The 21,193-nt window shown below is 38.8% G+C and overlaps 1 protein-coding gene across 1 annotated transcript in view; it reads right to left on the bottom strand.

Annotated features, from left to right (window-relative positions):
* Positions 1-21,193, bottom strand: part of COPA (COPI coat complex subunit alpha) — a 50,695-nt gene that overhangs the window by 27,729 nt on the left and 1,773 nt on the right. Inside the window, exons 2-10 of the mRNA XM_061183215.1 lie at positions 19,672-19,785; positions 19,410-19,483; positions 15,781-15,861; positions 13,686-13,762; positions 12,844-12,953; positions 7,545-7,654; positions 6,058-6,157; positions 5,010-5,145; positions 4,267-4,349 (exon numbers count right to left, since the gene is read on the bottom strand). Coding sequence (XP_061039198.1) covers positions 4,267-4,349; positions 5,010-5,145; positions 6,058-6,157; positions 7,545-7,654; positions 12,844-12,953; positions 13,686-13,762; positions 15,781-15,861; positions 19,410-19,483; positions 19,672-19,785 — 885 coding nt within the window. The remainder of the gene's footprint in view (positions 1-4,266; positions 4,350-5,009; positions 5,146-6,057; positions 6,158-7,544; positions 7,655-12,843; positions 12,954-13,685; positions 13,763-15,780; positions 15,862-19,409; positions 19,484-19,671; positions 19,786-21,193) is intronic.

The raw sequence follows: 21,193 nt of genomic DNA, 5'->3' as shown, positions 1-21,193 counted from the left end.
AAGAGAATACTACAAACAATGATATGCCAACAAATTAGACAACCTAAATGGATAAATTCCTAGAAACATACAATCTTCCAAGACTGAGTCATGTAGAAACAGAAAACCTGAATAGATCAATTACCAACAAAATTGAATCAGTAATCAACAAACTCCCAAAAAACAAAAGTCCAGGTCCAGATGGCTTCAAAGGTAAATTCTACCAACATTTAAAGAAGAGTTAATATCTATCCTTTTCAAATTATTCCAAAAATTGAAGAGGAAAAAACACTTCCAAACTCATTTAATGAGGAGAGCACTACCTTGATACCAAAACCGGGCAAAGACCATAAGAAACCAAAAATTATAGGCCAATATCCCTGATGAGCATAGATGCAAAAATCCTTAACAAAATACTAGCAAACCAAATACAACGATACATTAAAAGGATAATACACCATGATCAAGCACAATTCATTCCAGGGATGCAAGGATGGTTTAACATCCATAAATCAATGTGATACACCACATTAACAAAATGAAGGGTAAAAATCATATGATCATATCAATAGATGTAGAAAAAGCATTTGACAAAATTTAACATCCATTTATGATAAAAACTCTCAGCAAAGTGGGTATGGAGGGAAAATACCTCAACATAATAAAGGCCGTACATGACAAACACACAGCTAACATCATACTCAATGGTGAAAAGCTGAAAGCTTTTCCACTAGGATCAGGAACAAGAAAAGGATACCCACTCTCGTCACTTCCATTCAACATAGTATTGGAAGTCCTAGCCACAGCAATTAGGCAAGAAAAAGAAAAGGCATCTAAATTGCAAAGGAAGAAATAAAACTGTCACTATTTACAGATGACAAGATACTATACATAGAAAGCCCAAAAGATTCCACAAAAAAACTATTAGAACTAATAAATTAATTCAGTAAAATTGGAGAAAACAAAATTAATATACAGAAATCTGTTGCAATATAGAAAGAGAAATAAAGAAAACAATCCCATTTACAATTGCATCAAAAAAGAATAAAAAAGCTAGGAATAAATTTAACCAAGGAGGTAAAAGACCTGTATTCTGAAAACTATAAGACATTGATGAAAGAAATTGAAGACAACACAAATAAATGGAAAGATATACCATGCTCATGGACTGGAAGAATCAATATTGTTAAAATGTCCATATTACCCAAAGGAACCTACAGATTCAGTGCAATCCCTATCAAAATACCAATGGTATTTTTCATAGAACTAGACAAATACTCCTAAGATTTGTATGGAACCACAAAAGTTGCCAAATCACCATGGCAATCTTTAGAAAGAAGAACAAAACTGGAGGTATCATGCTCCCAGACTGGAAACTATATTAGAAATCTATAGTAATCAAAACAGTATGATACTGCACAAAAACAGACACATAGATCAATGGAACAGAATAGAGAGCCCAGAAATAAATTCATGCTCACATGGTCAATTAATCTATGACAAAAGAGGCAAAAATATACAATAGGGAAAAGGCAGTCTCTTCAATAAATGGTGTTGGGAAAACTGGATAGCTACATATAAAAGAATCAAACTGAACAACTTTCTTAAACCATGTACAAAAATAAACGCAAAATGGATTAAAGACTTAAATGTAAGACCTAAAACCATGAAACTCCTAGAAGAAAGTGTAGGCAGTAACCTCTTTGACATCAGTCTTAGCAATATTTTTTTGGGTATGTCGCCTCAGGCAAGGGAAACGAAAATAAACACATGGGACTACATCAAACTAAAAAGCTTTTGTACAGCAAAGGAAACCACCAACAAAACAAAAAGGCAACCTACTGGATGAGAGAAGATATTTGCAAACAATATATCCAATAAAGGGTTGATATCCAAAATCTGAAGAACTCATACAACTGGGACTTCTCTGGTGGTCCAGTGGTTAACACTCCACACTTCCACTGCAGGGGGCCCAGGTTCGATCCCTGGTCGGGGAACTAAGATCCCGCATGCCATGTGGTGTGGCCAAAAAAAAAAAAATCATAAAGAACTCATACAACTCAATATCAAAAATCAAATAAGCCAACTTAAAAATAAGCAGAATACCCGAATAGATATTTTTCCAAAGAAGACATATAGATAGCCAACAGGCACATGAAAAGGTTCTCATCACTAATCATCAGAGTAATGCAAATCAAAACCATGAGATACCACCTCACATCTAACAGAATGGCTATTATCAAAAAGACAAGAAACAAGTGTTGACATGGCTTTGGAGAAAAGGGAACCCTTGTGTACCGTTAGTGGGAATTTAAATTGTTGCAGCCACTACGGAAAGCAATATGGAGGTTCTTCAAAAAAATTAAAAATAGAACTACCATATATGATCCAGCAATCCCGCTCCTGGGTATTTATCAAAAGAAAACAAAAACACTAATTCAAAAAGATATATGTACCCCAATGTTCACTGAAGCACTATTTACAACAGCCAAGATATGGAAGTAACCTAAGTGTCCATCAATAGATGAATGGATAGAGAAGATGTTGTATACATATACAATGAAATATTACTCAGCCATAAGAAAGAATGAAATCTTGCATTTGCAACAGCATGGATGGACATGGAGGGTATTATGCTAAGCAAAATAAGTCAGAGAAAAATAAATACTGTATGATTTCACTTATATGTGGAATTTAAAAAACAAATGTACAAACAAAACAAAATAGAAACAGACTTTTTGATACAGAGAACAAACGGTGGTTGCCAGAAGGGAGAGGTAGGGGGGCAGATGAAATAGGTGAATGGGATTAAGAGGTACAAACTTCCAGGTATAAAATAGGTATAAAATAAATAAGTCATGAAGATGTAATGTACACATAGGGAATATAGTCAATAATATTGTAAGAACTTTGTATGGTGACAGACAGTAACTGGTCTTATTGTAGTGATCATTTCATTATGTATAAAAATATCAAATCGGGCTTCCCTGGTGGCGCAGTGGCTAAGAATCTGCCTACCAATGCAGGGGACACATTGGTTCGAGCCCTGGTCCGGGAAGATCCCACATACCGTGGAGCAACTAAGCCCGTGCGTCCCAACTACTGAGCCTGCGCTCTAGAGTCCGTGAGCCACAACTACTGAAGCCCATGCGCCTACAGCCCGTGCTCCGCAACAAGAGAAGCCACTGCAATGAGAAGCCCACACATCACACTGAAGAGCAGCCCCCGCTTGTCGCAACTAGAGAAAGCCCGTGTGCAGCAACGAAGACCCAACACAGCCAAAGACAAAAAAATAAAATTAAAATTAAAAAAAAAAAAATCGGCACTTCCCTGGTGGCACAGTGGTTAAGAATCCACCTGCCAATGCAGGGGACACAGGTTTGAGCCCTGGTCCGGGAAGATCCCACATGCCGTGGAGCAACTAAGCCCGTGTGCCACAGCTACTGAGCCTGCGCTCTAGAGCCTGCGAGCCCAACTACTGAGCCCGTGTGCCACAACTACTGAAGCCTGCGCTCCTGGAGCCTGTGCTCCACAACAAGGGAAGCCACGGCAATGAGAAGCCCGCGCACCACAACCAAGAGTAGCCCCCGCTCGCCACAACTAGAGAAAGCCCGCGCGCAGCAGCAAAGACCCAACGCAGCCAAATATAAATAAGTAAATAAATTTATATTAAAAAAAAAAAATCAAATCACTATGTTGTGAAACTAATAAAATATTTTAAGTTAATTATAACTCAAAAAAAGTTCTATAAAGTAAGAGACATTGTTTTATGCACTGCTAGAATACCAGCACCCAGACTAGGGTTGATACTCAGTATGTATTTGCTAAATGAATGAAAAAAACTCAGCTTCTAGCTCCTCAGTCTAGGAACCTCAAGTGTCCAGTATTAGCCTCTAAGTCTCCTAGGAACTAATCAAAGAGAATGGGCTTTAGGGGAATTTCCTGGAGGTCCAGTGGTTAGGACTCAGTTTTCTCACCGCCAAGGGCCCAGGTTCAATCCCTGGTTGGGGAACAAAGATCCCACAAGCCGTGCGGCATGGCCAAAAGAAAAAAAAAAAAAAGGGAGAGAATGGGCTTTATTATTAAATGAATTTTGGTGGATAAAGAACACTATACCAAGAAGGTAAGGGAGTTAAAAAGGAGAAAAGCTTCAACTAGGTGGCTCTCAGACTTCTATTTTTCCTTGTCATCCTACTATGTACTTGCTGGAGACAAAGCTAATGGAGAATCACTCTCAAGTCTTATAAACTTCAAACCAAAGGAAAAAAGAGAAGAAATGGCCTTTACCTGCTGCAAAGAGGTTAAGGTTAGGGTGGGCAGCTAGGACCCAGAAACGATCATGGTCCCTGCGGAAGGTCTGAACCCCAGTCCTAGGAAAGTAAAAGGTACACAAAGAAAAATATTAATTTCCAAGGAAACTCCAGCCTATCACATACAAGAGTATTAAGTGGTAGGCCAGCACACTGATTAAAAAGCTAAATCAAGGACAGTGAACTGCATATTCTAAATAAAGACAGTCATGATAAATTCTACCAAGGAACAGAAAGAGGACTTCAGGGACTTCCCTGGTGGTCCAGTGGTTAAGATTCCAAACTTCCAGTGCAGGGGATTTGGGTTCGATTCCTGGTCTGGGAATTAAGATCCCACATGCCACGTGCAGCATGACCGAAAAAAAAAAAAGAGGACTTCAAACTGACTCTACTATTTTGATATTACAACTTCCCCCACTCATAATTTTCTACTGTACTGTTTTCATTTAATATTTCTTATTTCTATAGCTACAGAAGAACCTGCTTAAATTTAGAGGAGAAAAAGAACATACACAGAAATTTCTATTTCATGGAAGATTTGTAAATGTTGGCTAACACTAGGTCCCTTCGCATTTTCATAATATATAATTTGATTTTTCTACATGCTGAGGATGATGAGAAACAAAAAGTGTTCTAATCTAATTTTTAAAAAGAGAGAGAGTAAGAGAGAGAAAGGGGCTTTCCCCTTGGTTTGGTCACACACCATTGTAACCCCCTTACCGCTTAGACATGTCCCAGACTCGGATACTCTTGTCTTCAGAATTGCTGAGGATCAACTCTTGGCGAGGGTGGAAGACAGCACAAGATACATTGTTGTAATGGCCCCGGCAGGTATCAACTTCCCATGCCTTTGATTCTGAAGAACAAAAAAGAATTAGGTCACCACAACTCCCTACTACTTTAAGTTTGGGATTTCAAATTATGACATCCTCTAACCAAATGCTAGGTACTACTACAAAATGTAAAGTTACCAACTCCTTTCTAATAGGGCAATTTTCTTCATTTAAGACTCTGAATCTTTTTTTTTTTAATTTTTATTATTTATTTATTTATTTATGGCTGTGTTGGGTCTTCGTTTCTGTGCGAGGGCTTTCTCTAGTTGTGGCAAGCGGGGGCCACTCTTCATCGCGGTACGCGGGCCTCTCAATATCGCGGCCTCTCGTTGCGGAGTACAGGCTCCAGACACGCAGGCTCAGTAATTGTGGCTCACGGGCCCAGCCGCTCTGCGGCATGTGGGATCTTCCCAGACCAGGGCTCGAACCCGTGTCCCCTGCACTGGCAGGCAGATTCTCAACCACTGCGCCACCAGGGAAGCCCAAGACTCTGAATCTTTACATATTTCTTTGTTATTTCATTCTCACCCTCCTATCAATTATAACACCTCTTCTCTGTCATTCTTTATCTCCTTACCCTGCTCTGTCACTAGCTGCCACTATAGAATAAATGGAATCTTCATATGGCAGGAATGTTATATGGTTCAGTCACCACTGTTATCTTCAGAACACTGAACAATGGTTAGTACAAAGTAGGTACTCAATAAATATTTGTTGAATAAATGAATTCTTATTTTTAATTATGTTCATACTCCTCAAAATCAGGATGCCATCAAAGGAAAAAAAGGGAATAAGGCAATTGTCATGCTCCCAGGATTAGCCTAACAACCTAAGGTAGGAAAATGGGTCACTAAGTCTGGAAAACCTGGCTACTTCACCTTGCTGGCCATCAGCCAATATTTTAGGTATGGTGATAGTGTCACTGGTTCACTCACCGTTCATGCGCCAGATCTTCACTTGACGGTCATCTGCCCCAGATACAATGAGGGGCATAGTGGGGTGGAAGGCAGCCCAGTTAACTCCACGATCATGACCCTGTACAAAAAAAGGTGGTTCTTCTAAACTAAAAAAGTCGTTCTTTATATCTGTTACTCAAAGCAAACCAATGGACCATGCTAGCGGTTATAAACGATGTCGCTGATTTTTACTCTTCATGTGAAAAGACTCAAGGGACTGCTGCTCTAAGATTTGACCATGAGAATTACTACATCAATCTATCTAATATTATTCCCAAATTCTCATGGGAATTCCCAAATTCTTCTACTCCCAAATTCAGCTTCATTTGCATTTGGGATATACTACCTTATTTTGTTACTTGTCTACTTATATTTTATTTCTCCAACTAGTTATTAGCATCTCAAGAATAAAGACCAATTTTATAACTTAATGAAGAAATTCTCAAAGTGTGCTCAAGAAACTCTTAGATGAGCTCCAAGAACCTTTCAGGAAATCTGCAGGGTCAAAAATGATCTTCATAATAATACTAAAACGTTATTTGCCCCTTTCACTCTTATTCTCTCATGACTGTAGAGTTTTCCAGAGGTTACATGACATGTGATGATGTCACTGCTTTGATGGCTAATAGACTTTATCCTTATATAGTCCATGTTTTAAGAGTTCTTGGTTTTAATTTCAAATATGATAAAAATTGACAGATATAATGCACATAAACAAAAACTCTCTGGGGTCCTAAATAAGTTTTAAGAGTAAAAAAGGTCCTCAGACCAAAAAGTTTAAGAACTGCTGATTTTAAGATATCTTTTACCCTATTTATAAGTTTATACTCTGTATCATAACAGAATCACAGATAAGGTAGTTTCGAATTAGCAGTATTTTTGAGAGGTACCATTCTGCGGTGAAAAGCACCTCGGTTTGGAGTCAGATAGATCCAAGTTCAAAGCCTAGTTCTTCAATTTACTAGACATGTGTAGACTTTGGTAAACCACTTAATTTCCGTAAATCTCAATTTTTTCATCTGCAAAATGAGGTTAATAATATCTCTACCAGTAGATAGCGGTAAGGATTAGATATTTTTTAAAAATCTAGTTTGTTTCCCTTACGCTTTTCTATTTTTCCACCATGCATGCAAGTTATTTACACATGGTTGGTTCTCAATAACTTTGATTTATCATCCTCCCCTTCCCCTTCAAGAGGCTTGACAATGGGCTCTGCTTTGGGATGGTGATGGAGCCTATGCCAGCTTTCATGTTTATAAGGTAACATGACTCTCCCTCAGGTAGCACATAAGCTTCATTTCTCTGTTGGCTCACCCAATATTCTATTTTCAGTGCCTCAAACAGTGCCTGGCACTCCGTAAACCCTGCATAAGTCTTTGTTGAAGGAATGAATAAATGAACGGCATAGTGTCACTGTTTCCCTGGAGAAGAGCCCACATCTAGCCACTAGCTATAGTGATAAGTACCTCCAGTACATGCTTCACCACTGCATCCGTAGTTCCAAACAGATCAACCCCAGTTATTCCTCTCACATCCGACTCCACTGCACCAGGGGACAAGTTTTTTTTCCTTAGACCTTTGAAGGGGTAAGGAGTGGGATGAAAAATGTAAACATAATGTTACCAAAAAGAGCACAGTGACAGAAATGCAGAAAGGTACAGTGATAGACTAACATTAAGGAAAAAGAAGGGAAAAAGAAATTTAGAGAGACTAAAGAAAGATGCAAGAGCTCCTATCTATCTCTTTCTAAAACTGTTCGAGGGACTTCCCTGGCGGTCCAGTGGTTAAGACTCCATGCTCCCACTGCAGGGGGCGTGGGTTCAATCCCTGATTGGGGAACTAAGATCCCCCACATGCCGTGCGGTGCAGCCAAAACAAACAAACAAAAAACAAACAAACAAAAAAGTTCAAAATAGTGAAGTACATTCACTATCTTCTCTTCGGCTCCCTTAACAGACCCATTACTGGGACTTCTTCCCAGAGGAGAACAATCCAAACTTCTGACATAGCTAATTTCTTCAACAAACCTCATCTCAAGAGCTGTCTACTTGAGATAACACCCATTTCCATTCTTCAATATTCTTGAAATGTGGCCTCAAATGGTAAACATTCAATTTCTACTTTCAACTTTTTGAAATCTGTAGCAACTTTTCTTCTATCATCTCAAAAAATTTTTAAAGAAAAGTCATTTGGGGAGGCCACAGCTCAGTGTTTCTCAAACTAGAAGCTTCTAGGCAACTCATGGGGAAGTTCCAAAGGAGTTAAGGAAACTAAAACTGTCAAATATAAAACAGCTTATTTGGTGGATGATGTTGTAAAACTACAAATTGTGCAAAAAGTGTACTCATATCTTCTTCCTGACTCTTGGACAGGGGACAAAAATTATTAAAACTGTCATATCCCTTTAAACACTTGCTCAAAAGACTGGTTATAGATCTGAATATATGTATCTTGCCATTAAAACTTTTGGAGACCATAGGGAGAAATCAGCCCATAATTCAAAAACAACAGAAAAGGACTTCCCTGGTGGCGCAGTGGTTAAGAATCCGCCTGCCTATATGTATACATATAACAGGTTCACTTTGTTATATAGTAGAAACTGACACAACATTGTAAAGTAATTATACTCCAATAAAGATGTTAAAAGAAAATTAAAAATAAAAAAAAGAATCCACCTGCCAATGCAGGGGACACAGGTTTGATCCCTGGTCCAGGAGGATCCCACATGCTGTGGAGAAACTAAGCCCATGTGCCACAACTACTGAAGCCCGCGCACCTAGAGCCCGTGCCCTGCAACAAGAGAAGCCACTGCAATGAGAAACCCGCTCACCGCAACAAAGAGTAGCCCCCACTCGCCGCAACTAGAGAAAGCCCGCGTGCAGCAACAAAGACCCAACGCAGCCAAAAATAAATAGATAGATAGGAAGAAACAAAACGAAACAAAACAAAAAAGACACCACGATAAGGAGAGTCTTATTTGTATAGGGCCCACATTTATGGCTCAACCACAACCTGTCTTTAAAATTTGACATTTTGTGCTATAGTCAGAACCAAAATTACAGTAACACTACTACCTTACAGGTGAAAAGCACTTTGTGGTTTTCAAAGCTGATCTAGGTAATGATGCTTTGAGGTAGGCAAGCAGGGATAATTATACCAGCTTACAGATGAGAAAATAGAATTTGGACTAAAATCCTATCCTTTGGAGTATTTGGGGGCTGGGGGGAGAGGAAGATGAAACTACCTGCCTGGCACTTATAAAGTAAAAAAACCAAATATCTGTAATAGGGGGGAAATAAAAGCTATCACTTAAAATAAAACCTACATAGTTTTAAGCCTAAATTTTGGCACCTGTAAGAAAATACAAAATATTAAGTTCAATGATTGTATTTATCTTCACTGTTTTAAAGTTACAATGTATCTCTTCTAGTACAATGGCACCTAAACATCAGCATCAGAGAAGCAAGTGCCTAAAAGGACATGACGGTTTTAATTATCTTGTACCCTGTCCATGATAAGCATTTAGCCAACAGGTAGAAAAAAACCAATGCTTTAAAAAAAATTCATTCTCCTAAGGCTTCATAAATACATCATCACAGGGATGCCTCCTTTCACTTATTTCATTTATCCCTTTAATGGGATCTGTCAACTTTTTCTAATGAGTCTGGCATAGGAAACAGATTCAAAGGAAGATACAAAGACAGACAGCTGTGAGGAACTTCACCTCCAATAAGCTTCAACAAACACATTAAAAGGAAAGCTGTATGACAGAATGGAACCCTTTGTTGCACTTGCTTGTAATGATCCAGGAAAAGGGGAAGAGCAAAAACAGACAGATGAATAGTGACAGGCAGTGAAAAGATACTTAGAGAAGAAATATTTGAGCCTTCGACAAGCTACTCACTAGGACTGAACGACAGATGGAAAATTTCTACAGCAGCTACTCAGATCCAGAGGGAGGGGAGGACACTCTCAGAATGGACCAGTTTGACGCACACTTCCCAGTGGGAACCAGGGGAAGTAGTAAAAAGAGAGGGATGAGGACAGGATTTGGCAGCAAATTAATACCTTTTTAGTAGTCATTTCAAAGATTAAGACTGAATTACATGGGCTTGACATGCAAAAGTATAAGCACATTAAAATAATTTCACTGTCAGTTTACTTGGAAGCTCAAGCTAAAAAAGTAACCTATCTTTTAAATCTAGGTTGTAAATATATTCCCTTTTAAACAAATATTTTTTGCCAGGCTAATACAAAAGATCAAGTTAAGCTAAGCCCTGTGGGTTAATCCTAATAGGAGGGGTATCAAGAAGACAGGTTTTCCTTAAAGACCTCTGTTTCCTTACTATTTACTTAGTTCAGAGAGTGTCCCCTTTCAAAGAGAGACACTCAGAAAGATTAGAATTTTCACCAGTCCTCTAAATTTGAGGGGTTTTGTTCTCTGACTCAGAACTAACTTTTTCCCTCCTGGAAACACTGGAAATATTAACTCTGGTTCCTAACAGAGCTGACTGCTAATTTCTCTTCCTGTGTTCAGATTTATTTGAACCCAGGCAAAATAACTCTGCTAAAAAGAGTATGCTGACTTCCAGAAAAGGAAAGAATGCGTAAGTCTAACCCAAAAGCTCCTTCCACTTGGTTAAATACCAAAGCATCTCCTTCCACTCTGGTTAAGGGGTTACTGGAAATCAAGAGAGTTGTAAGTACAGAAAAACACTTAGAAACTGTAAAGACAAAATTAACATTAGTAACATTAGTACAAAATTTCAGTATCACATATACTAAGTATAGCAATTGTAATGTTATTATATAGTAATCCATGCACTTTACACATTCAAGAGCAAGCATAAACCCCAAATGGGGTCAGACCCTCTCCCTCTCTTCTCTGATTTAGGGCCTTTGATTCTGATGCAAATATGTTTTCCTACAAAAGTGAAGAAAAGGATTTCTTGCCTTGGGCATTTCATGATGACCAAAGAGAATCCATTCACCTAAGTGCCCCAAATTGCTTTAGCTAGGCCACAGGGAACCTGCTCTGCCAGAATCAGGTGGCATAAACAGTACTCTTAAGAGTGGAGCAGTATAAGGCCCCTCCAACCCGATGCACTATGAAAGAATTAAGCCCCAGTGGCCAAAGCACCAGTTTATGCATGTAACAAATTAACTTCTCTATGATCTAGAATGGCATTACTTGTATACCATTCTTAGAAGAACTGAGAAAACAGTCACTCAAAGTATTTGAGTAGCACATAATTCTCTCACAGATCCCCAGTTGGGAAAGGATAGTCTAAGTAATTGCCCCTGATTAGCTGGAACAGCATGACCTGGGATCCAACCCCATCAGGCTCCCATATCCTGAGACAGAGAGGGTGCTTTGAATGCGTGCACGTGAAAAACCATGGAAAGCCACAGCTAGGTTACTGCGGGAGTGAAGAGTAAGCTCCCTGGTACTAGCAGTGAGGAGAGGACACAGGCTCACAGTGCCTGTGCCTAACACCTTCTGCTGGCATGGCTGGTCACATCTGGGTGTACTTCAAAAAGCCTAGCCAGTCTGACGAAAAACTGCAATGGCAAAAGCCCTAGCAGAAGAGAGGACAATTGCCCTATCTCCAAGACAATCTTGTTTATACCACTCCCTTCTAATTCTGAACCTTTGAAACTGCAAACACAGCATGATGCAGAGGTTCTACTTCCAACTGTCCTCATCTTCCCCTTGGCTTGTCTCTATACTACATGAATCTTAAACACCTGCTATTATAACATTTCAAATGCTGCACCCAGGAATCCAAATTGACTAACTTGCTTGTTAAAACAGCAAGTATCATACTGCCCCAGCCCACCATGCCACAAGGGAGTTGGGAAAAGTTATCAACTTTCTTTATTACCACAAAGAACCAGGCAAGGACCTATGAGGAGCCCTTCCTTTTACAGAATGAAAACAGTGTGCTGTGGTCTAGTCACGGATCTTTCAGAGAACCCAATCTCTAAGAATTTCTAAGGCAACAAACAACTAGAAACAATTCAGGAAGTGACAAGTAAATTTAACTGGGCAGAGAACCATAGCATTTAGAATTTCATTTCCCTATTCCATTTCTCAACAAAGCACTTCCATTTTTCCAGCATGTCAATCTCATAGGTACAGTCCTTCCTCTGCATTTAAATTCTCAGTTCTCCTCTATAAAGCACTAAAAATTTAAATCCTTATCCCAAAATCAAGACACTGTATAAAAACTGTGAAAGGAGGGATTATCACAACTATCCAAAATCTACAAGTTATTTTTCATCCTAGAAGTCTGCCAGTTAAAAGGTTTTCTGGATGTGAAAATCCCTCTTCCAACCCTCATGCTCCTTACACTAGAAGATATATAATAGAAGGATTTTCCTGTTTCTGAATGAAGCCACAGGATCCAAGAGCCCTGCTTCCCTGCACTAATCTACTCCCAAAATTCATTTTTGTCAAAGATTTTTTTTTATTTTAGTGGAAAGCTTGATTCTTAATCAAATACTCCCTAAAACTGAACTAACTAAAAGGTGAAATTTTCTTCAAATTAAAATAAATTTTCTAGAGCAGCCACTTTTCTTAGAATACCTCTAACATGAAGAACCATCAAAGCAGATTTAATACCCTCAAAATCAAAGACACTATTATATGAGAACAGAATATTCTAAGTTTTCCTGTTCTAAACCAACTACCCTCACTATTTTAAGCAATTGCAGTTTTGCGCCAGACACCACTAGGTTGTCCCCTGAACTTGGGCAGCTCACCAGAAATATCCCAAACGCGCACAGTCTGGTCCAGGCTGGCTGATACAACCAGGTCTTCTGAGGGGTGGAACTGAGCACACATTACATAATGATTGTGCCCCGTTAACACACTGCAAGAGGAAAAAAGAAAGACAATACCAAATTAGAGGCAGGAATCAACAGATTCCTACATGCTAAATACCATGTTCCATATTGACCAGATGCAGGTCCAATTATACTTTTTTGGAGGCAAAGGCAAGTCATCCTAACAATTCTGAACTAATAATAATAAGCAAGGTCAGCTGTTTCAAGAGTGGCTCTCTTCTTGCCTGTAATGTTTTACTATTTACATATTACTAATTTCAGGAGAACTGAGACTATACAGCTTTCCTCTCAGATTAAAGATGCAGTAAAATACCAAAATAAATGAAATCTTAGTAACTCATACTGGAAGCTATGTTAGATTTTAGTGGGGTATCCCTCTTAAAGGCCATCACTTTAAATAGTCCTTACATACTTATGGAGAGCTCTACACCCAAATACAAAGCAGGACAGAAGTCTAGATCTTGACTCAGGTTTCACGGGAACAGAACTGAAAACCAGCCAAAAATTTTGTTCTAGAAGCCTAGCTATATGACCTCCTTTGCCTGGTAAGAAATGACCAGTAAATCCAGGTTCATATATTACTAATGAGATTGCTTCTGCATTTATCATTTTATACACAAGAGTGTCTTACAAATATAATCAGTAATTAATCAGCGGACATAGCCCATTAGTGAAGGGAGATGATTATTCTGAAGAGAAGCTGATTATGAAAATACTAGGAAATGTAAGTTTTTTGAGCTCTCTGTCTCCTGCTTTACCAGACACAGGTCCTAGACTGCCAGTTCCACACTCGGATGGTCTGATCATCTGAAGCACTCAGAATCCAAGGATATTCCTGAAAAATATTCCAGACAAAGGGTTTGAACATGAAACAAATGTGTTCTTCCAGGCTCCTGTAACCCATTTCTCTCTTTGGAGGAAATATTCCGTTGCCTAACGTCTCAGCTAGTTTCTAAACGATTTTGATTTATCAGGCTAGTTATCTATTCCTCCTTACCATTCTACCAACTTTTCCCAACTTTGGCACTTTCAGCTATAAGGTTTAAGAGAAGAAGCCAGACATAATAGATTCTCAGAGGCAAAGATTATAACACATATTTACGTTTACTTTTACATATGTGCATATGTATATATGATTTATATTTATAAATAATCTTGTAAATTAAGATCTTGTGAAAGGATCTCTTCTCTTTAACCCTAAGATTGGAATATTGTTTGTTTTTTTATAAATTTATTTATTTATTATTATTTTTAAAAATTTTTGGCTGGGACTTCCCTGGTGGCACAGTGGTTAAGAATTCGAACCCTGGTCCGGGAAGATCCCACATGCTGCGAAGCCACCGCAATGAGAAGCATGTGCACCACAAGGAAGAGTAGCCCCCACTCACCGCAACTAGAGAAAGCCTGTGTGCAGCAACGAAGATCCAACGCAGCCAAAAATAAATAAATAAAATATAAATTAAAAAAAAAAAATTTTTTTTGGCTGTGTTGGGTCTTCCTTGCAGTGCGCGGGCTTCTCATTGTGGTGGCTTCTCTTGTTGCGGAGCATGGACTCCAGGCACGCGGGCTTCAGTAGTTGTGGCTCTCGGGCTCTAGAGCACAGGCTCAGTAGTTGTGGCACACGGGCTTAGTTGCTCCACGGCATGTGGGATCTTCCCGGACTAGGGCTCAAACCCGTATCCCCTGCATTGGCAGGCAGATTCTTAACCACTGCACCACCAGGGAAGCCCCTGGAATATTGTTTTAAAGTCTGACTTCTCCCTGTCAGACCATCCAGTCTCAAAAAATTCCCAAGTCTCAGTAAACAAAGCAGAAAGTAACGTGTAAAAACAATTCAGCCCTTTTAGAGTCTTCAAGCTTTTTAAGAAAAGGAAGTATTGCTTAGTCACAGTTGTATCTCCAGTGTTTAGCAACGAACTTAATAAGCACAAGGTACACATATACTTATTAAACTGAAAAAATAAAAGGAAATAAGCTTTTCATAACTTTCCAGCTGAACGGCAACTTGTTCTAGGCAAGAGCCTTCAGCAAGTCCTGAATGGCAATGACAATTAGTTCCTTCTGAGTAAATTATCTTATTGAATGGCCCTCATTCTCAAATGTTTCAGCTATAATTTTAGCATTCATCGTTTCCTATTCTATCCTAAAATTTTTTTAATTTTAAAAAAGGATAAAGTATTATTAGCCAGGAATTTATTGTTTATTTCATTATATTCTTTCTTACTTAATTCAAGAGACTTAGTTTACTCAGAGTCAAGGAATAGTAGAAGTTAATTCTAATAGCATATAATTATAGAGAAATCCAGTCAGGTTGGGACTAGATTAAGAGGTTGGGAGTCTCTAATCTGTAACTCAGTATCTGCCTACTGTGATACCTAACAGATCGAGAAAGGTAATAAGCTTGGCTAAAGGAATAGCCTCTACCAGACCCTAAAATCCTAGGATAAAAGCACATGATTGTTAATGTTTCAAAACATTTGTTAGCTCATCAAAATGGCATCTTACCTTGACCTTCTTCTAGACACACTATTTAATAATACCCTACATGTGATTAGCCTGCAAACTTTTGTGTGCTAGCTCAGCAAACCTAAAATCAAATCTCTGCTTTTCCCTACAGAGAATCAATGCCTTCCTCATAAAGCCCACTGAATCCAATTAAATTAAATTCAAATATAACTCTGAGTGCTTCCTCTTGCAGAAGGAAACAAAGCAGAAAGGTCAACACCTCACAGATCCTAGAAGAACCAATAACATAATTCTGTTATCAAAGCATGGATTCTTGAGGAGCAAGTAGAAGATTCCTACAGGGAAACTGAAGAATGCTCTAAAACAAGAGCCACAATGGCTACTTACATGATGAAAAAATGTAGTGCGGATGTAGTCTAAGTGCCCAAGCAATGTGAAGAGACAGCGCCGAAGCTTGTAATTCCAAACCTGCAAAGAGAAAAATTCAACAAAGGAATAGGACGTAAGGTCTTACACCTCTATAAGTCCCAGGTTTCTCAATAAACAAGTTTGGATTTATATTTTGGCATTTTTAAATAGGTAAGAATCTTGATAGGGAATCTTGTTTAAGGTTGGAGGGGAAAAGACCATGAATGAAAATATAAGTCAGCTAAACAAAATGTAGGGAGGGAAAAAGAGCAAGGCTAGGGAAACCTAAAGATAAAATTATGGAAAGGTTTTTCTTTTTTTCTGGGAAGAAACCATCTGTATTTGATAACATAAGACAAAATGCTTATCTAAGACTCAACTTGAAATTCTTCTTTCTACTGCATTATTGTGTTCTTAGCTTGAATACAGATCCCTTACTTAGTGCTTACCTATCACCTTAGCTCAGGATAAAAAAAAGTAGGATGGATATGACTGCAAAGGAAAGAATGGTATAATATATAGCATCATCTTTTGTTAGACTCCTAACTTGATGGCAAATGATGCCCATACATTCATGGTCTGTACTCATCTATCATGCAAACATATTTTAACTCATCACTATGGAAAATACTGCATTGCTCAGTTAGGCTGAGCTAAACAGAAAAACATCATATTCAGATAAGAAGTTAAGCCAACTACCAAAGTATCAGGCATCAATGGACACAATTGAGGAAGATGCTGAAACCAGGACCATAAGTGTACGACAGCTCACACTTCCCATCCAGAAAAACTCCCAAAAATGTAAAAATAAGAGGTCAGATGCCTTTTTTTTCTTCTATAACATTTAACGCTTGTTTATAATCTATCTAGGCCAGGTTGTTACTATTCTTTCCTATTTTTACTTAAAAACTGTTAAATTTTCTTTCATAAATCACAAAAGGTAATCCCATTTCCTGTAACAAATTTGAATAACCCTTCAGTCTGATTGTCCAAAAAAGAATGTAAGCTCCCTAAAGGTGGGATCCTTGTCCATCATGCTCAACACTATACCCCTAGCACCTAACATAGCAGCTAACACTTAGTACATGCTCAAAAGGTATGTGCAGCAGAAATGAGAAAAGGTAAATAACACGAAAAGTGAAAATATTCCAATACCTTCACCTTCATCTGTTGAGTCATCTATAAATAAATATACATGTACACAGTGGAGTTTGAGTTTCACACAAAAATTAGATCATACCATAAATACTATTCTGTAACTAGCTTTTTTTCCTCTTATAGAGGTCAGTATTTTAAACTTTCATATTTCTAGCTTCAAATTGTCTTGACTCCTTTATAGTCCTCTATCAAATTCCAGCACTGTGAATTCTGAAAGACCTATAGGGTTTTTAGACCTTGGCCATCTGTGATTCCTGTCTTACTCTTTGTAAATCAGGATTATACTAATACTACATTTATCTGGGTATAGCAAACAATATGATGGTCCATAAACATGACTTTTTGAGCTAATCCCACTTTCATTAGAGAAATATAAATTTAAACCACAGCATAATAGCAGTACACACCCAACAGCTAGCTAATTCCTTTATTTAATAACAGCTTTAAGATATAATTCAAATCCCATCTAATTCACCCACTTAAAGTATAGAATTCAGTATTTTTTTAATACATTCATAGTTGTTCAACCATCAGCACAATCAATTTTAGAACATTTCATCACCCCCAAAAGAAGACTATACCCATTAGTAGTCCTCATTTTCTCCCAACCCCCCACCAAACTCCAGACAACCATTAATCAACTTTCTGTCTCTACTGATTTGCTCTACTGATCTGGATATTTCGTACAAATGAAAGATAACTCCTTTTCAAAAATTTAATGATTTGGGGAAAAAAATTTTTTTCTTCAATGTCAGTCTTTTTCTTAGAACAGATCATAAGGAACCCAAGTTAACCATTCTTAATACTTAATGGTCATCACTTTACTAGAAATATTACAAGGAAGTGATATCCTTAGGAGCTTTTGAGGCCTATCAGGTGATTTGAGCTTCCACTAAGTGCCCCCAGGATCAGTGCCTAAAACCTAGAAACCAGAAAGAACTGTCCTTCCTATAATTCTAATGCCTCTTTTCCCTACAGGCAGCTGTCACTTTTCACGCCTGCTACCTAAGTTCTACTGTATAATTTATAACTTCCTGAGGTAGCTTCTGAAGACTATTTCTTTTCATGAAGTAAATTTTTCTGGTTTACTTAGATACATCCATCTCCTCTCCCATTTATCTGTTTGTTTGTTTATTCATTTATTTATTTATGGCTGCGTTGGGTCTTCGTTGCTGCGCGCGGGCTTTCTCTAGTTGCGGCGAGTGGGGGCTACTCTTCGTTGCCGTGCGTGGGCTTCTCATTGCAGTGGCTTCTCTTGTTGTGGAGCACAGGCTCTAGGCGCGTGGGCTTAGTAGTTGTGGCTCGTGGGCTCTAGAGCGCAGGCTCAGTAGTTGTGGCACACGGGCTTAGCTGCTCCGCAGCATGTGGGATCTTCCCAGACCAGGGCTCGAACCTGTGTCCCCTGCATTGGCAGGAGGATTCTTAACCACTGCACCACCAGGGAAGTCCTATTTATTTATTTATTTATTTATTTATTTGGTTGTGCCATGTCTTAGTTGCGGCACGTGGCCTCCTTAGTTGCGACCGGCAGGCTCCTTATAGTTGCAGCTCACGGGCTCCTTAGTTGCAGCTCACAGGCTCCCTAGTTGCGGCTAACCGGCTCCTTAGTTGTAGCACACGGGCTCCTTAGTTGTGGCATGCATGTGGGATCTACTTCCCTGACCAGAGACGGAACCCAGGCCCCCTGCATTGGGAACGTGGAGTTTTAACCACTGTGCCACCAGGGAAGTCCCCCATCTCCTCTCCATCTTTAATATTACTGCCTAAGCTCATGCTCTGTTCATTTCCCACATGGACTTTTATAAAAGTCTCCTAACTAGTATCTGCCTCCAGTCTTGCCCAATTCATCCAATCTTTTCTCTATACTGCCACTCACGTAACCTTTCCAAAAAATGTGAATCTGATGTCACTCCTCTACTTAAACGCCTTTAATGACTCATTGTTATTTGTATGATAACATCCAAACTTCTGAGCACCACAAGGAGGTACTCCATAATCTGGCCCTTCTCATCTTCTGCTCCTTCTCTCACCTTTTGTCCAGATTTTATCCACACAAAACTAATTATAGTTTCTCAAATGTATCCAGCTATGTCATACCTTTTTGTCTTTGTACCTAGATTGTCCTTCCCTATTTCACTTTGGTTATCTCTCTATTGTATTACTTACTAAACTGTACATGCTATTATTTGGGTATATATTTAACCCCTCCATTAGAATAAAAGCTCCTTGAGAGCAGAAACCATTTCTTATTTATTTTTGAATTCTAAAAATATAAAACAGTGCCTGCTACACAGTAAGCATTCCATAAATGTCTGCTGGATAAGTGCTCTGGATAATGTCAAAAGCCTGAGCTCTGTATGCATGAGATGTCTGGATTTTTAGTCCCTTCCGTAATTCCCAAACTTCACATTGCCTGTCTTTTACTCCCAGTCATGACAGACGCTCTATACCTTAATCTTATAGTCATCTCCTCCAGAGACAAACAGTGGCTGCTGCTTATGGAAGTCAATGCCTCGCACTGGACCTGGGGAAGAAGGCAGGCAATACACGTTAAAGAGAGTTATGCTTCCTAGTCTCTAAGGTGATTCTTATTCAGAATTTTCCAGTTCTATCCCTCCCATGCTCTATAATCCTAAAGAAAATTGAAACTACTCCAGAAGACAATAAATATTTATATCTCTTTTAGCTTCCTCCTAGAAACTGTTATCTTACCATCATGTTCATCAAACTTGTCAATGAGGGTACACATCCGATAGTCCCATAACTGAATGACCCCATTGTGTAAACTGGTCAGGATCCAGGGTCTTTTGGGGTGAAAACTGAGTCCTGGGGAAAAAAAAACAGAGAAAAAAAATCCAATGAGCTAAATAAGCCCCACGATGTCACCTCCTGACAACTCTGATAAGAAAACAGGACAGCTAGGTTGATCCTAGGTTCATACATTCATTGATTGGATGCCACACATTGTGAATTTTATGGTATTACGTGCTGGATTTTTTGTTATATTTCTTTTTTTTTTTAACATCTTTATTGGAGTATAATTGCTTTACAATGGTGTGTCAGTTTCTGCTTTATAACAAAGTGAATCAGTTATACATATACATATGTTCCCATATCTCTTCCCTCTTGCATCTCCCTCCCTCCCACCCTCCCTATCCCACCCCTCTAGGTGGTCACAAAGCACAGAGCTGATCTCCCTGTGCTATGCGGTTGCTTCCCACTAGCTATCTATTTTACGTTTGGTAGTGTATGTAAGTCCATGTCGCTCTCTCACTTTGTCACAGCTTACTGTTATATTTCTTTAGATACTGTTGGGCTTTAGTTTAGGATGCAGTTACTTGGAATTAGTTGATCCTTTTGAGGCTTGCTCTTTAAGTTTTGTTAGGATGGGTCCATAGCAGCCTTTAGCTTAGGTCTAATTTGGCACCACTATTAAAGCAATACCCATTTGAAATCTCTATATCATGCCGTATAGTATCAGGAGGTCTATATTGGCCAGTACGTGAGCTCAATATGGGATTGTTCTGCCTTCTCCTCTCTAGTGGTTCTTTCCCAGGCTTTGGGTCATTTCCTCACATGCATGTGCAGATTAGTACTCAAAGGCCTGACAGGATCCCCTGCAGAACTCTAGGGTTCTCTGTGCAGCTCCCCCTTCTCTGGTATTTTGCCCAGCAACTTCTAGCTGTCTTGACTTCCCTGAACTCTAAACTCTGTCTCCTCAGTGAGACCACAGGGCTCTTCCCCCCTCCCTGTACTGCAGCCTGGAAACTCTCTCCAGGTAGTAAGCTAAAACAATCATAGGACTCATCTTGTTTATTTCCCTTCTCTCAAGAATCACTCTCGCACTGCCTGTTGTCCAATGTCCAAAAACCTTTGTTTCACACCTTTTGTTCAGTCATGCAGGTATTTAAGGTGGGAAGATAAACCTGGTCTCTCTTACTCCATCATGATTGGAAATGGAAGTCCACAGAAGTAACAACTGCTAACAGTTTGGACTGTAGTCTTTCAGGTTTTTAATGCAATCCATATCATTTTATGAAAATGAAGATAACATTATAATGTTCTGCAAACTTCTTCCTCACTTAACTATATATAATGGATCTCATTACATTTAAGTACATATAAATGTAGACTCATTCTTTTTAACAACTGCAAGGTATAAATGCACCACATTTTAAAATTATTCTACTCATGGGCATTTAAGTTTTTTCTCCTAACTTTTATCTACCAGAAA

This window comes from Eubalaena glacialis, chromosome 3, assembly GCF_028564815.1.
Source record: "Eubalaena glacialis isolate mEubGla1 chromosome 3, mEubGla1.1.hap2.+ XY, whole genome shotgun sequence".
In the NCBI taxonomy this organism is placed as follows: Eukaryota; Metazoa; Chordata; class Mammalia; order Artiodactyla; family Balaenidae; genus Eubalaena; species Eubalaena glacialis.
Note: the sequence above shows the minus strand (reverse complement) of the source record. Positions and strands in the feature narration are given on the sequence as shown.